The 16,309-nt window shown below is 39.9% G+C and overlaps 1 protein-coding gene across 5 annotated transcripts in view; it reads left to right on the plus strand.

The window, feature by feature from the left end:
- LIFR (LIF receptor alpha) overlaps positions 1–16,309 on the plus strand; it is a 55,423-nt gene that overhangs the window by 31,152 nt on the left and 7,962 nt on the right. For all 5 annotated transcript variants that reach the window (XM_027709127.1, XM_027709125.1, XM_027709124.1 and 2 more), the window contains 11 exons: positions 1,393–1,556; positions 2,782–2,927; positions 5,479–5,641; positions 5,795–5,865; positions 6,287–6,500; positions 9,851–10,030; positions 11,633–11,734; positions 13,292–13,459; positions 14,106–14,267; positions 15,581–15,674; positions 16,208–16,286. In XM_027709127.1, coding sequence (XP_027564928.1) covers positions 1,393–1,556; positions 2,782–2,927; positions 5,479–5,641; positions 5,795–5,865; positions 6,287–6,500; positions 9,851–10,030; positions 11,633–11,734; positions 13,292–13,459; positions 14,106–14,267; positions 15,581–15,674; positions 16,208–16,286 — 1,543 coding nt within the window. The remainder of the gene's footprint in view (positions 1–1,392; positions 1,557–2,781; positions 2,928–5,478; positions 5,642–5,794; positions 5,866–6,286; positions 6,501–9,850; positions 10,031–11,632; positions 11,735–13,291; positions 13,460–14,105; positions 14,268–15,580; positions 15,675–16,207; positions 16,287–16,309) is intronic.

The raw sequence follows: 16,309 nt of genomic DNA on the forward strand, positions 1-16,309 counted from the left end.
AAGACAGGTCATGGTGCATTTCCCATGCCACTAGGAAAAACAGCAATGAGCCTACAGCCATTCTCCTCTCAGCATTAAGGATTAGATAGTATAGAGCAGGCAAAATATACATATTACCTGTATAATGTTGAAAGGGAAGAAAGCGCTGATGTCATCCATGGAAAGTAGTCAAGTAATGTCCCACCCCATTGTCTTACAGAGTAGGCCATGTAAAGCCTTAAAAGTGAGGAATCATTGGTTGGAATAGCACTTGCAGTTGGGATTCCTTGGTAGTTGTGATTAGAAGTTAGTGAGGAGTTAACAAAATTCCCATGGTGAGGAGGCTCCCATGTAATGCCAAAGGAGCAGTCAGGAAAAAGAGCCAGGAGAGGCCTGAGTCACACAAACTGATGAGAAATGGAGTCTTGCGGTGGCTTTGAAGCAAGTCAGAGGCCATGAGGTTTGAGTTACTGCCACGGATGTCAACCAGGGTGCTAATGCTAAAGAAGTCCTTGGGTAGGGTGCAAAGAGGTGGACAAAAGAGAGCAAGTATTCAAAGGAGAGGAGCTCCAGTCACTCACTGCTGATATTCAGCTTATAAACAAGGATGTTGTCCAGTCTTGTTATGTTCAGCCCAAAGCTGTGAGATTGATGTGATGCATTTCAGGGTAAATATTCTCATTCTTGTTCTCAGCCCACACTGAACTATTGAAATAGAGAGTATGATGTGGAGAGAGCTCAGAGCTCAGCTAGAACACAATAAAAATGCCTGAAGGAAGAAGTTAATTAAATTTGTGCTACTGAATGAGAGGCTTACACAGATTGTAATTAAAGCAAATATACATACGTATATACAGATGCACACTCTAGATTTTACCCCCAGAGATGCACCACTGGTCTTGGCTGTTACCAGACTGCCTCTCCTGCTGTTGATTAAAAAATAACTGGGAATAGCGGATGTATTCCACGTAACAAACTTTAGTTCAGATTTGACAGGGCTTTAGAAAGACAATGTGTGTAGCATCTCACTAGTTCAGAAAGCAATTAAAAGAATTCTTTAAATGTAAATGTATGCTGATCTGAACAAAGATACTTAAAGTCAGAATCTTAGTCGTAACTTGTGAGGTGGTTTTACAGGACCTACCTGTTTTCGAGGCTTTTGAGAAGTGAGTGAATGGAAATGTTATGCTAGTAGGAGAGGAGAGTTTCACATGAGAACAGGGCAGGTCATGACTGTTGCCACTTTAACCTGCATTGTGGTGTTAGATATGCCTCTGCAATCAAATCGTCCTGTAAGCCGTGTGAACTGAACCCATCATTCTGTACTGTGTTTTCAGTCTAGAGTTCTAACTGTTACTGGAAATTAACTTATTCAAAAATTAATCTTTTCCGTCTCCTTTTTTTACTTTTTAGAACATCTGGTAAAAATGTTTCATGTGAAGTCAATGAAATGAACAGAGAGCGTGTCTGTGGCTTTCCAGTACTGCCTGATCAAAAAATCTATGATTTCATATTAGGTGTCTCCAATCCTATTGGGCAAGCAGAGTCATCTCTTTTGGTTGATATAACTCAAAGAGGTAATAGTAATGACTTAAAAAGGCAAAAAGATATGTTTACTACATGCTAACCATTTGTTTGTTTGGTGTTTGAAGAACTCTGAGGTGGTATACTTTCCATTATTTTGCTTTATTGTCACCAGCTTTTTGCTGTATTCAGTAATTTGCACTTGACTCAGGACATGTCTTGAGGCAGTGATGTGTACAGGGAGATGACAGTTCTCAACAGAAATGCTACCAGATTGTACACAGTGCTAGTGTTGATATAAATGCCAATAATTAGCTAGCTGCTGCTTATCGTGAATCATAGAATGGCTGGTGTTGGATGGGACCTTAAAAATCATTTGGTGCCAATACACCACACACAATCCTCACACCCCACCTCCTGCCATATCCCACCTATTAGACTAGGTTGCTCAGAGCCCCATCCAACCTGGACTTGAACACTTCCAGGGATGGGGCATCCACAGCTTCTCTGGGCAAGTTTATGTATTGCTTCATATTTTATTACACATCAATAATTTAAATTTAGGTGTAACTTTAGGAACTGTGGATGACCTTGTATTTCAGTCTCTGTTTATAGGGCAAAATACCATACAGTTTTGCAGCATCAGGGTTTGGAGCATAAAAAATGTAGCATAAAATGATAAAAGGTAATATCAGGACTATTACACGCTGTTGGTAATAGCTATAATCTGCTGTCATAGTTTGGAGAAAGAAATAACTCCTTTCATTACACCTTCAGTTTAAACAAGGAAAGGGAGATGACCACCTTTTTATTACTGTCTTCCTCACCCTTTTCCTTCTGTCTCCACAACCACAGCTGAGATTTCAGGCGTTCCTATTGGTTACAGTATTCTGCCGTCCCCCAAAAAGCTGAATTTAAACATGAAGATGGTGCATTTTTTTTAATCCAGGTTCCAGATTAACTATTTTAAGATTAGAATTCTCAGAGTACTTTTTTGATAAAGTCAGTGAGAGGGAAAATATTTATCTGTGTCTCCAAGTTTTTATCTCATGTGCTGGTACACTCGGTCTTAAGTAAATCTGTTTCCATGTTTGATAGCTGAGAAGAGTGTCAGGAGTGAGACTGCTTGCAGGTGCCTCCCAGCACCAGTTTTCCCAGTTGCTGATTGGATCATTTATCCTTCTGATTCTCGTTGATCTTTTAAAATCAGATTTTTCTGAACTGAAATGAATATGGGTTTTTGACTTAGAACTGAAGGTTTTTTCTTTATTTTTTTAGTTCATCCAAAAACCCCAGAGAAGTTGACTGTTTCTGAAAACAACTCTACAAGCATTCATCTGCATTGGTTTATAAATGGCAGCTTTGCTGAGATCAGGCTTCTGTGTCAAATTGAAATTAGCAGTGGTCACTCTGAGCAAAAACTAGTAAGTGTTGCTTTTAAGGGATTATTTTTTGGCACAGATGTTGATCTTTTTCACTGAACTAATCACATTTCAAATTCTTTTCTCATGCTAAGAGCTTCATTCTGATAATCTTATTAAATGATTAATGTAGTAAAGAGTAGAGGTTCATTTACTAAAATCAGAAAACTTCCTGTTCATCTCTGTTGTTGCCTGGTTTCTCTCTCTTTTTCTTTCTTTCTTTTCTTTTTTTGTTTTTTTGGGGGGGGTTTTTTGTTTTGTTTTAAACCGTTTAGAGCAAAGTCAAATTACACACCATGTTGTTTGGTACTTGGAGACTGTGCATAGTGCTTTATGCTAATGCTTTAGGTAACAGTCCTTGTGCTTAGTCCTTCCAGGTGCAAACTTAACATTAACTATTAATACACAGTTGTTCCAGGATGCACTGCTGCCTTGAAGACTTCCATGGTGGTTGTTTCAGATCTTGTAGTCTGCAGCTGAATTTCTCTTTTCTCTCTCCTCGGAGAACAGTTCATTTGTTTCCTTTCAGCAGGTAGACATGCATGTGGCCATAACAGGCAGCTGCTAAACCTGCTTGTATGTCGGTGATGTAGAGACAGGATAGGGAAGGATTTTCCCACTGGCTGTATCAGTAGGTCATCTCCCAGTGAGGAGAGAAGGTGGTATTTGCGGGTTGGGTTCAGATTTTCAGCCATTCATGCTCCCAGCTGCTGCCCAGCTTGGTGTTCTGTGTCACTGACTGGAGCTGCATATTTACTCTGCTGACTGTCAGAGGAGCTTAGGATACTAATTTAGATACCAGTATCAGACACTGACTGTAGGTGGTGGGAATATATCCTCTTCTGTACTGCTTAACTTAGTGTGGTGTGACCTGTGTCACTGGGGAAGCCTAATGACAACTGCATGTTTAGTTGGCTTGAGATCTACCCCCAATTTCTTTGTGCATTCAGATCTCTGACCATTTTGGGTAGGCACATGCTGAATTGTCAGGTCTTGCTGCACAGAGCCTGAATTTGTAATTTGAGCACATTAACCTCAGAGGCTGTTTTTTACAGTGCTTGTTTGATTTTTAGCAGTATCCTATTACCCTCTGCATTTAGTTGCTAGTTGGGCGCAGCGGTTGGGCACAGCCTTGAATAACTTAGGTCAAGCCAGAGAAATTATACAGCTAAGACTGAAGATAATCATTATGTACATGCCTCTAAAATAATAGGGTAGTAGTTAATGCATGCTCTGTAAGACTATTTTTAAAATACTTTCAAAGCACTTAATGAGTGTGTAAGCCTTAAGCTTTTATATTTTCTCTGTAACGACATGTGTTAACTAATACCAGAGATAAAGTACTGCAGAGGAACTCATCGGTATTTTTGGAATATGAAGCTCAAAGCCTTCGGCACACACTCATGTGTGAACTGTGCTAGCAAAGCAATCATCTGGGGCAGTGGGAGACAGTCAGGTCTTACACTTCCACAGAAGTTTGATTCCCAGCACCTGTATCAGAGCCCACAGCTACAGATATTTTGTAATGCAGCAAAGAGCTCGGTAGAAGCTTTTACAGTTGTTATATTGTTGCTGGTTGCTTAATAAAAAAACTCCAGGAGTTCTCCCTAACAAACGAAAGTAGCTGTGAAATTGTTATGGAGTTTTACATGGCATTTTGAGGATGTTTTCAGAAGCTTTTCCATCCGTATGAGAGATTGTTGGCTTTTCCAGTATTTTTGAAGTTGTCATTTGGCTTTAGAAATGCACAATTAGTTGCATCTTAAAGTCACTTGGAATCCAGTTTTTGGCAGCTGTGGTGCACATGTGTTATAATTAGATTCAGTAAAAAATATTCCCAGGCTTAGAATTTCTTTAAGTAATCATGCAACTAAAATGCTTCCTAGACTCACACCATTTTAAGAATAATAGGAGAGACTAGTCCTCTCATAAGAGCTGTGAACTGAGGTCACCTGGGTTAGATTTGTATACTATTTTTTTAAAGAAAAATGGAGGAAGCAAACTGTATGATAAACATCTTGCTCTAACAAGCTGTCTTTAGTGTACTTCTGTGCATGTCTCGTAAGAAAAAAGCCTCTGTGCCGACAGTCTGATGTGCATGTGCTCAGTGGAAGTGCAGGTTCTGAATACCTGAGGTGAAATCCTGGCCTGCGTCATGTGAGCAGTTTTGCTGCATATAGGAGAGCGAGGGACGGGATGGGATAGATAGGAAGCAACAGCCTGCTATTGTGTGCAGAGCTCCTCCTGTTGAAGGCTCATCAGTGTTCCCTCTCCATTTCGTGCTTTACAACTCAAAGGTGCTACCTACTGTCATATTTCAATTTCTGTGCTATATATGACTTTATTTGGGTGGACCTCTGAAAATTTTTCCTTTGTTTAGGGTGGCTGCACAGGAAATATTTTTCTTTTTCATTATTTTCTTCATAGGGCTTGACTGCAGCTTTCAGACTGTGAGCATTCTCGGGGAAAAATATCATCTTTTTTAGGTACTGACTTGCAGCATAAACTAGGAGAAAAAAAATATATCATGTCAATTTCTGTAAATTTTTAACAGTACAATATCTCCATGCCTGGTGGGAAATCCTCAACTTACACAGCTCATCTGAATGCGTTGCTCCCATATACCAAATATCAGTTCAGGGTGCGCTGTTCAGCTGCTGACCATTTCTGGAAGTGGAGTGACTGGAGCCGAGTAGAGTACACAACATCAGAAGCCCGTAAGTTTATCTGACTCTTTGGTGAGAAAATGTTGGACTTGTGAGGCCATATATTTTTAAATTAGTTGTCTAAAAACCTAACTTTTCAATAGATGGTAAATTGTCTACTGTGCAACTTGGGAAAATAAACTGCCACTCTTATGTTTTTCTAAGCTCCTGCAAGAGGACCAGACATCTGGAGAGAGAGAAGTCCTTCTGGAGAAAGTCTAAAAATCTTCTGGAAGGTAGATAGGACACTTGAACTTTTAAAATATTATGTAATGTAACTCTATAAAAAAAATTTTTTTACACATTTATAAATTAGTGAACTATATAGTCAATAAACCAGACTGCTTTTCTTAGCTTTTTTTTTTGGAACCATCCGTTGAGACAAATATTTTTCCCCAAATGAAAATATTATTGAAATTTTATAATTTAAACATTCTATTGAGAAACATTTCACAGGAAGAATTAAACTTTTTATGCATCCCAGTTGAAAAGTAAAAACTTGGGAACTTATGTGCTAATTCTCACTTGCATAACTTTTTTGGCTTATACTCTTATACAGACATCAGACTAGATCAGGAACATTAAATTCATATTTTCCTGTGTCTTCTTCTGTATACTGCATTTTGGTTTTAATGGTTTTTCTTTGTATGTTCATAGCCCTTACCCCTTTCTGAAGCCAATGGGAGAATAATGTCACACGAAGTGTCTTGCTACCTGCTAGAGACACCACTGGAGCGTAAAGTAGTCACTGAACCCTCAAACAGTACAGAGATAAAACTTGGAAAGAATGACTGTGTAATTAGTGTTGTAGCCAAAAACCAAGCAGGCTCGTCTCCTCCTTCAAGGATAACAAGCGTGGAACTTCCAAGTGGTGAGTGCTCCCAGCCATGAGTTAAACACCTTCAAAGCCAGAATGAGTTTGTTGATTGAAAAATAATGCTTTGTTTGTTTGTGTTTATTTCCCTACCCAAATCTACTGGGTAGGGGAAAAAAATACTTCTTTGCTTTCAGTGTCTTGCCAATTAATCGTACTCTCTACATAAAAGAAGTGTGATAGTGTGCACTCTTTGCAGCTATTTGCACTTTCTGGAGACCTCCCAGGAACAAAATGAATGAGGCTTCAAAGCATTGGTGTGGATATTTAGGGAGCTGAGTTTATTTCTGTGTGTTCTTTTTGAGCACTAAGAAGTGTTACATGCTAAAGAGAATCAGAATAAAGTTTTGGGGGTGTTGTGTGCCTTTTTGAGGCGAGAATTGTCGGTTCAATGCCTTTGAGCTCTGCAGGAGAATATTAATTGGGCTGGTTGGTAAAGTGTTGGCATCCTTGTGCTAGGCAGACAGTGTTTGAAAAGGAGGTAGGGCTTTATCTTCCCAATTAAAGCACTACTGCTCTTGCTGAGGGCTTTTGTAAAGGGAAATAGCTGAGCTAGATAATGATTTTCTGCTCATAACACTGAACTTGGGGAGAAAATAATATTGTGCGAGGTTGTTGAGAGTCCACGTTTCCCTAACTGCCAGGAAGAGTATAATCTCCCAAAGCCCAAACCTCTAGCTCCAGATCTGGTTGGTACTCTGCAGGGGGGACAGATTTACACAGCAAGGCCTCTCTCTGCTTGTTTGCCAGGAGCATGCATGGATCTGCTTCTCCTTGCCCACCTAGAGAACGGGTATAACAGCTGCTGTCTTGCAACTCAGTTTCTGATAAAACAAGGCCATCTCTCACAGGAAGAAAAGGGGTTTGGATGAGATTCAGAGTGAGATGAAAAAACAAGGGTTTTTTCTATGTAAAGGAAAACCATTGTACGTAATGTTTCTTGAGCTTCTCCAAGAAACGAATCACAGAATGGGTCAGGTTGGAAGGGACCGCAGTGGTCCAACCTCCCTGCTCAATCAGGGTCATCCCAGAGCACATGGCACAGGATTCTGTCCTGATGGTTCTTGAATATCACCAGTGAGGGAGGGAGACTCCACAGTCTCTCTGGGCAGCCTGTTCAAGTGCACGGTCACCTGCACAGTAAAGAAGGTCTTCGTCATATTGAGATGGAACTTCCTGTGCTCCAGTTTCTGCCCATTGCCTCTTGTCCTATTGCATGGCACCACTAGGCAGAGCCTGGCTCCATCCTCTTGGCACCCTCTCTTCAGATACCAATAGACATTGATGAAGTCCCCTCTCGGTCTTCTCTTCTTGAGTCTGAACAGGCCCAACTCCTTCAGTTTTTCCTTCATAACAGAGATGCTCCATTTCCTTAATCATCTTCGTTGCCCCCCACTGTACCCGCTGCAGAACCTCCACATCTTTCTTCTCCTGAGGAGCCCAGAACTGGACACGGCACCAACACCAGTACCTTAAAGTATGTTCTTAGTCTGCCTGTTGGAGGGAAAAGTAGTTGTGTGGGACAGTTGATTGAAAGTGCTTGTAGAGCTCTCCTTCAGCAGTAAAAGAACAAAACCCTGGGAATCAGAGAGGCAATCAGTTTGTGGTGTGGGATAGCTGATGGCAGCTAGAGGTTTGCATTCATTTATAGCTTTCACTCAAATATCTGAGGTCCCCTTTGGTGTTACCCAACTTGTACTCATTAAAGATTTGCTCCCAAGTTGGTATAGGAATTATCTGAGTCACTGACTGGAGTCATGAAAGATGACTCATTGACTGAACTGGATGACATTTTTGCCCAAACATCTTTTCTGTCTGCTTCCTGTGTACAGTCTGTAAGTGGTTTTAATGTCCATAAGAGAGCAGTGGCTCTGAAGCTGGAGATCTGCTGAGGTTGTCTGAAAACTGAAAACACAAAGGATGTTCTGCCTTAATTAATTTGTCACTGTTTCTGAAAAGTGCTCTGTAGAGAGTTGGGGCATATAATCTGGCTGTTCCAGGCTCTCCTACCACAGCAGTACTCTAGTGCTAGTAGTTATTTTCTGCTAGTCTACTTTGCAGCTATAAATGCATCAAAATGAGCAGTACTGCCCATGGTGAATTTCTAGTCATCTAGCTCAGGAAATGAAATTGAGTGTCGTGTATTTAAGCATTTTTTAGAGCATGTGGTCAGAGTCAGTGAAACCTCTTTTCTGTAAATAGGAAAATTAAAGCCAGCTAATTAGAAATATTGTCTTTTCCAGCATCATAGAAGTGTAGTTTCACTGGATACATAGTAGTTTTTTTGGAAAAAGTATGGAAACACTTGTGGAGTTGACTTGTTTTTTTAATCGTATGTCTTTTTCTTGCCATAAGCAAGCTAGAAAAGGATTGTACACTTAGCTGTATGTTAAGATTATTTAAAAATAGACATTCTTCAACATTCACAGCATGTCTGTGAGAGTAAAGTTTTCATAGCACTGATTCCTAAAAGCTGTCCTTGCCCTTCAGCCTTCCATAGTTTATAGCTTTAATAAAATGAAATAATAGACTCAATAGGGAGCGTAAATGAGAACACTGAAAAAGGAAAACTAAAACCCTGAGATTGTTTTTGTAGGTCTGTCATGGGGCCACTGCTTTTGTGGTGGCCTTTGGAAACCATCCCTTAGCTCTGCAGGCTCCCGGCTGATGGACAGCCATGGAGGGAAGCTGCAGGAATCAGAAGCTGTTCCCAGATCTGATCACTTAAAGGGAAGCTTAACCTTTGATAATCAGAAACCAGAAAAATAGACAAAAGGCAAAGCTTGCTTGCTTTTGTTTTGTTTTGTCAGTTTGTTTGTTTAATTTACCCTTGGTAGACTGAAGCCTCCATTAAAGATTGCCAGGGATATGATTATTGCTGTTGATTCTTGGTGAAAAATGGATGTCTGTGGTTGGGCGAGTGACAGCAAGACACTCTGAAAGAAACACAAAGCAAACCATTTGATGAAATGACAGCAGGAATTTATAGCTGGAGGCTCCTGCCAAATTGGTGTCAATTCATATTTGAATCTGACATCTGCTGTAAATCCTTACCTTGAAAAAGTGGTTTTTGAGCCAGTCTTGAGTTGCTGCATTTCTCGTCACCATACTTAAGGCTGGCTGAGGGATTTGCTGCAGGCTACGTCTGATTTCGAGCACTCCAGAAAGCACAGCTAAGTGCAACACAGTTGCACAGTTGTTGGATTTCACAGTTCATGCACACCTCTCTTTCTTAGAAATGACTGCCATTTATAAAGCCATTGTGCTGTGTCTGGAAGGCTTTCTTCATCTTGACCTATAGACAAGTGTCTGCCCTCTGATTGATTTTTGTGTCACCTTTGTTGCAGACAATATCATAACAGGACAGGCCGTGGCAATGGGGAATGGAATTAATGTTTCTTGGGATTCTTACCCCAACATGACCTGTGGCTACGTAGTAAAATGGTGTCATTCGTCTGGGTCTGAACCCTGTAGTGTGGACTGGCAGAAATTTCCTTCAAACACAACAAATGCAGTGATAAAATCTGGTAAGTCAAAAATAATTTCTTACTAGTCTTTCTGGAGAGCCTGAGCAGCGAGTGGAGTGAGAGCAGCACCAATGCTATAGGTTGAAGATTGTTTCATTGCTGCATACTTGTGTAAATAAGTGAAATCCTTTTTGGTACTGTGTTTATTTTAATTTCTTACACAGTCTTGCCAAATCGAAATACCAGCCTTGACTTAACTTTTATCATCCTGTGTTTATTAACTGCTTTGAAATTACCTCTTCTAGCTATACCCAACAATTTCCTAACTCAGCCTAATGCATAATGGTTAATCTAGGGTTTGGGGTTTTATTTGGATTCCAAACATAAACAGTGCTGCTCAGGATGGGGGAAGACTAATCCGTTGTTTTTACATGAGGCAGATTTTTTTAAGTGTGACCTCCATGTGTTGGCTTGCTGTCAACAATTGAAATTTCCTGGAACAGGGCACATTCCAGGTCTCTAGATGCTGGTGGGCAGATCAGGGAAATGAAACTCAGCTGTGGTGGGACTAGGAGGAGCAGAAGAGGAAAGAGAGGACCCATGAAAGAGATAGGATTTTTTCTCTGCTGTCTCAAATGGTGTATATTTGCTTTTTAGAATATATATTTGCTTTAGTATTAAAGTCTCCATTCAGGAAAACAACTTGGAGCTGTGTACGTAGGAAAGTTGAGGGGGAGTGAGACCTGGGAGGCTGGGGGCGATATGCTTTTCTGTCTGTAATTACAACACTGTGTCTATGTTGTTTTGGTTCGTGCTATCTAGAGCTTGCTTTTTTCAAGCAGAGAATACTATGTCTGTTCAGTGGTGCACTGCCCTACTCCTGAGCTTTTCCCTGGAATGGTTCTTGCAGCACATTGTGGAAGTTATCAAGCTGCTAGGGCTGGGCTCAAATGGGCAAATCCACCTCTGTGCTTAATCCTGTCAGGAGAATCTCTCAGGCTGGACCTTGATGCTTACAAAACCAACTTTACTTCTGTATGGTTTCACAGTGGCATCTTGTTTAGAAAAAATCTTGAAAGTAGTGTACAGCCCTGACTTGAGAAAAGCCCAGAAAGTGGTAAATTATTTACATGTTGTAGCATCAAACACCTATTAAACGTATGTGAAGCATAATTTTTAAGACTATTTGTTTTGTAAAGTCAGTTCAGGACTGAAGTTCATTGCCAAGGTGCTTCATTATCACTTTTGAGAGTTATTTCCATATCTTTCATACTGTTGCTCCAATAAGACTGGTTATTTCAAATTGTATTTGTATTTCTGAAGAGGAGGCAGGATCTACATGGTTACTGTGGGAGGAAAGGAAGGGGATTATTTCTGGTAACTTCAGTTTGTGTTTACCTATGGAAAAAGCAGTTTATGCAATTTGAGTAGCTTGTTTTGAATCCTCTTTGTTTAGTACTAAACTTTCTCTAGGAGCCAGATTAGGTTACTGCTTCTAAACCACATCTGATGGCATGGCTTTTGTAGGAATTACAAGTAGGGATGGTATTTATGCCATTACACTTTGTAATTTTTTAATACATATTTATTTAATAATCATATGAAACTTAAAAGCATCATTCTTCAGAAGTGAAATATTCTTACAGCAATTTTCTCTTGCAGCTCTGTTTAAACCTGGTGTGAGATACAACTTTTCAGTGTATGGCTGCAAATCCACTGGATATCAGTTGTTGAAAAACATAACTGGGTATATGAAAGAGCTGCGTAAGTGCACTTTATCATTCAGGATCTCTACAAAGTGAATTTAGACTATTTTTAGCTCAGTGTTGGCAGAAGAAGATTAAGACCAGAATCGCCATGCGGTACTACTGACTTCTGTTTGTGTATAACTGTAATATATTTCTCCAGCCAGTTCCAAGCATGCAATAACCCCATGTTCTCCAGCCTGTGTGGTGGCACAGAAGTTCACTCTGAAGACAGTGGTCTTCACAATTGGAGGCACAGGCATAATTTGAAACACATGGCTGACATCACTTCTGCAGGAGAGGAGGCAACTTTTTTGATTCATCAAGTCAAAGTAAACTTCTGAGCACATTTGGTACAGCTCAGCAAATATAAAAAGTGTCCATAACATTTCTGTTTGAAAACACTTCTTAGACCAAAACTAGAACTTAGAGCAAAAACCACTTTGGGAATTGTGCTTGTATTCTGTCCCATACCAATCCTGTCTGGGTAACTGGGGTTTGACCCAGGGCTGAACTTTGCTGGCCTGGAGATGCATTAGTGTCTGAATGCTTTCTGTTCCCAGGTGTCTGAACATGACTTTACCCTTTAAGACCACAGCTGTATTGTATTGTATTGTAACTACAACACCCATTTCGCTTTGAAGTTCAATGTGTGATCTGCTAGAATAGTTTGCCTAGAAAACTGAATTGCTGACATAATCTGAGCCCTTGAAAAGGCAGTTGTTTATTTCATTGCTAAGGTTGAAGGTGAGGTTAAGGCAATATTACCAGAAACTCAACTTTTAATCATTTGTATATCTGCAAAAATTCTGAACAGTTTTCCATATGTGTTCTGACCAGATCAGGAGCTTTCAAGGTATAAAGAGTTTGGGGGACTAAAAATGCATTGAACATGCAGAAGAAACTTATTAGGAACTGAGAAATGTATTCATGTTGCGCAAGAGCACAGATTCGTTGTAAAACTTCAGATTTGCTTTTGGACAGATAACCAAGAGAAAAATGGATGCATTCTTAAACATGATTTTAGCATTTGTAGATCAAAGCCAAGTGTCAGACTAAGTCCTGGTGCATGTGACCTTTCAGTAGGCTTCAGTTATTGGAATAAGGACTTGCAAAGACTGCTAAGAGTAGCTCTTTTAAGCTAAGATAGATTTCCATAATAGGAATGTGGAGTTTGTTTAATTTTAGGAAAAGCTATGAAGTTAGAGTTAAAGCCTTTAAAAGCTAAGTAATTTGTATCCTCTGAATGTTTATAGAATCTTTTGGGGCTTGTTGCAGGGAGAACGGTATTTACATGTATGAATCTGTAAGAAGGCTGACTGGAGAAATTTTTATTTCAGCATCTGTTAGTAGGTAATACTGGAGTAAATAATAACAATGAGACCAACGTAGCTGTACATCTGTAGCATTACCTACTAAGTCTTTTCACGTGTTCTTAACAGTGAGGGAAAAAGTGTCGAGGAAAAGGTTGGAAATGCTAACCCTGAAATAAAACTGATTAAACACTTACATGGTTTCAGCATTTAATGTTAAGGTGATTTCTAACTAGTTTCTTTCTTCATAATATTCCCTACAGCTCCAAAAAGTGCACCAAATTTTACTGTCGAAGAAACTTCTTCAGATTCTATATTGGTAAGGTGGGAAGATATTCCTATTGAAGAATGCCGAGGGTTTTTAAAAGGATATCTTCTTTCCTTTGCAAAAGGTGAAAAAGATGCTTTAAAGCCTAGACTTTCAGAATCAGGTAAATGGGTTGTATAGATTACAACTTCCTTGCTTATTCTGTGTTCCTTTTTTTCTTTTTCTCCTGTTTTTTTTTAAATAATTTCACTTGAATAAAAAAGATGCTTTAATAATAATTCACTTGCATTACTCATTGGCATAACTGGCCCCTGATATGTGCAAAGGCATTTAAAATAATCAGCTCCTTGTGTGGTTGTTTTTCAATATAAAGCAAAAGTTGGAGAAAACCCTGGCTCAGTCAGGCTATAAAGTTGTGCAGTGACTAAGCAGCAATGTGTCATGCTGTCCTGTGCACAGATACTCTGAGTGGATGAGACAGGGGGAGGTTACATGGCTGTATTTAATAGGGTATATTCTTTCAGTGCCCATCTTGTACAGAACTGAAGCCTGACTCACACTGACATAAGAGGACAAGCAGGAGTGTAAGGAAATGAGGTCACTCTGCAGTGGCAACACCACACTCCTTTGCTGTTTGGTGCTGTATAAGCAAGCAGCATTGATAGAATTCTTTATTTCAGTTTTCCTCTACACAGACAGTTCTTCAGGTTTCATATGCTGGCTTCAAGAAAGTTTTGCTAAAGCTCAGGCTGTCTTTGTGAATCCCTTCTTACGCAGTTATGCTTTTCTTACTGCTTCCAAACAAGCAGGGAATCCAGAACTTAAAGTTAACAACATCACTAACTTAACACAGAAGTCTATGAAAATACTTGATCTTCAAGGCAAAACAAGTTACCAGCTGGAACTACAAGCCTACACTGCTGGTGGGTTGAGCCCTCCAAACAGCCTCTATGTGGTGACAAAGGAGGACTGTAAGTTGATTATCTCTGTTCATTAATAGTCTTAAGTACAGGAGCTGTACAATGTATATAAAGCTGAGCTTATTTTATTGGTTTTTTTCTGGTCTCCCTAGGTAGTTTGGGCCTATAGTCTGATTTTTCCTTTGTTTAGTTGGTTATTTATAAATACAAAAATTGATACAGTTCAGGGTGAGGGCAAGATCCTTTCTGATTGCAGCTACTTTGTAGTTCATGGTAATGTATGCAAGAAAAATAACTTCTAAGCTACTACTAAATATAGTGGAGTCTGAGCTTAGTGTTCTCAAGCAGCTAGTTGTTTTTGTCAGGTTTCCCATGATGAATATCTGCTAATAGATGGTGGGAAGAGAGACATTGTGGAAATATTTATCAGTTTCAGAATTGTAAACAGATGCCTCTCTGCTTTGAATTCAGTTTTATTGATCCCCTGACAGAAACAAACACAAAAAGGCAATTAGAAAAAAAAAAGAGATTGACTTTGGGGAAAGAGAGAGGAAAAAAAAAAAAAATTATTTCTAATGAAAGACACTGCAGTGCAACTAAAATACATGAAAAATCAAACTTGAGACACTTAATATCAATGGAGGAAGGCAGTGGGAATGTGTTGGAGCTGAAACCTGGGGATTAGAAGCCTTGTCCCGGGCAGATGGAGTCCGTTAGGCCTGTGAGGCCATCCATCTGTGAGAAGGTCACTCTAAACAAACCTACGTCCTGAGGACCTCACTGCCATTGTCCAAGCTTGCTTGGCCCCGGCAGATGAACCTTAGGATTAAAGGGTGGGCTCAGTTCAGCGCAGGCTGTGTCTCACCTAAAAAATCCATTGCGCAGGCTGGAAAGGTAAAAGACCTTTCCCCAAATCTTCGTTCACGAAGATGGGCCATTATTATTAGAAGCCTTGTAAACCATATAAGAGACAGTGCAGTTTGTGCAATGAGTTGTTGGCCTATAAGAGCCATTACCGAAGGCTTGGCCAGCTCAGGTAGCATGAAAGTGCAATTCAGGTGCTTAGTGAGAACGGAATCACAGTGGGATTGGTCTTTTGTAGCATGTGAAGCCTTTTGCAATTAAGCAATCAGATAGAAGTATCTCCTGATTCCTGTAGTTGTCACTGAATCAGCTCTGCTTATTGGGTGGACTGTAGCCCTTCCAGCCAAGGGGAAGGGTAATAGTATAGGTCACACTTTGCAGACCACTGTTACATGAGTTTGATGAAATGGTCTTTAATCACTGTGAATGTTGCAAAAGGCCTAAAACTTGCTGATAACTTTGGATATATATTTACTGTCCTTCCCTTTTTTATCCCCCAGCTGTAGGATTAATCATTGCAATTCTCATCCCCGTGGCAGTGGTGGTGCTGCTTGGAGTGGTGGCCAGCATCTTCTGCTACCGAAAGAGGGAATGGTGAGTGCCTGCATTCAGTTCTCATCTTCTCCTGGAAGTGTTGGTTTCAGTGCTAGAGTATTCCATCATTGCAGTCATTCTTTGTTGTCTCTAAGTACCCAAAGATGTCAGTGGGCTTTGTTCAAAGTTGGATGGCAAAAACACATTGTAGAAGGAGACACATTGGAGAGAGGTCAGAGTGAGGAATGCAAAAAGGTTTTTCAGGAGCCTGTCTCCCAGTGAGCACTGTTTTCAAATGGTTTCCAAATGGAAATAAACTGGCAACATACTGTAATTTGTGCCATCCACAAACACTCAGGTAGATATCCCATCTTTGACTTTTAGTAAATGTGACATACCAAGTTCCGTACTTAAAAAAAAAAAAAAGTTGCTGTTTTTTCCATTATGCTCAGGGAAAGTTCAATGCACTAAATCTTTGCACCAGATGTCTTCAGTATTCTGAATTAAAGAGAAACGTCCTGACTCCTTTTGTGTATTTGCAATCTGTTTCGAGCCTTGCTAACTTATAAAAGTTTATTCTTTCATCTTTGAAGGATTAAAGAAACATTTTATCCAGAGATCCCAAATCCTGAGAACAGTAAGGCACTGCAGTTTCAGAGGAACATCTGCGAGGTAACTCTCATTTTAAATGTAGT

Source organism: Neopelma chrysocephalum, unplaced genomic scaffold, assembly GCF_003984885.1.
Source record: "Neopelma chrysocephalum unplaced genomic scaffold, ASM398488v2 Primary Assembly neopelma1_96688, whole genome shotgun sequence".
Lineage (NCBI taxonomy): Eukaryota > Metazoa > Chordata > Aves > Passeriformes > Pipridae > Neopelma > Neopelma chrysocephalum.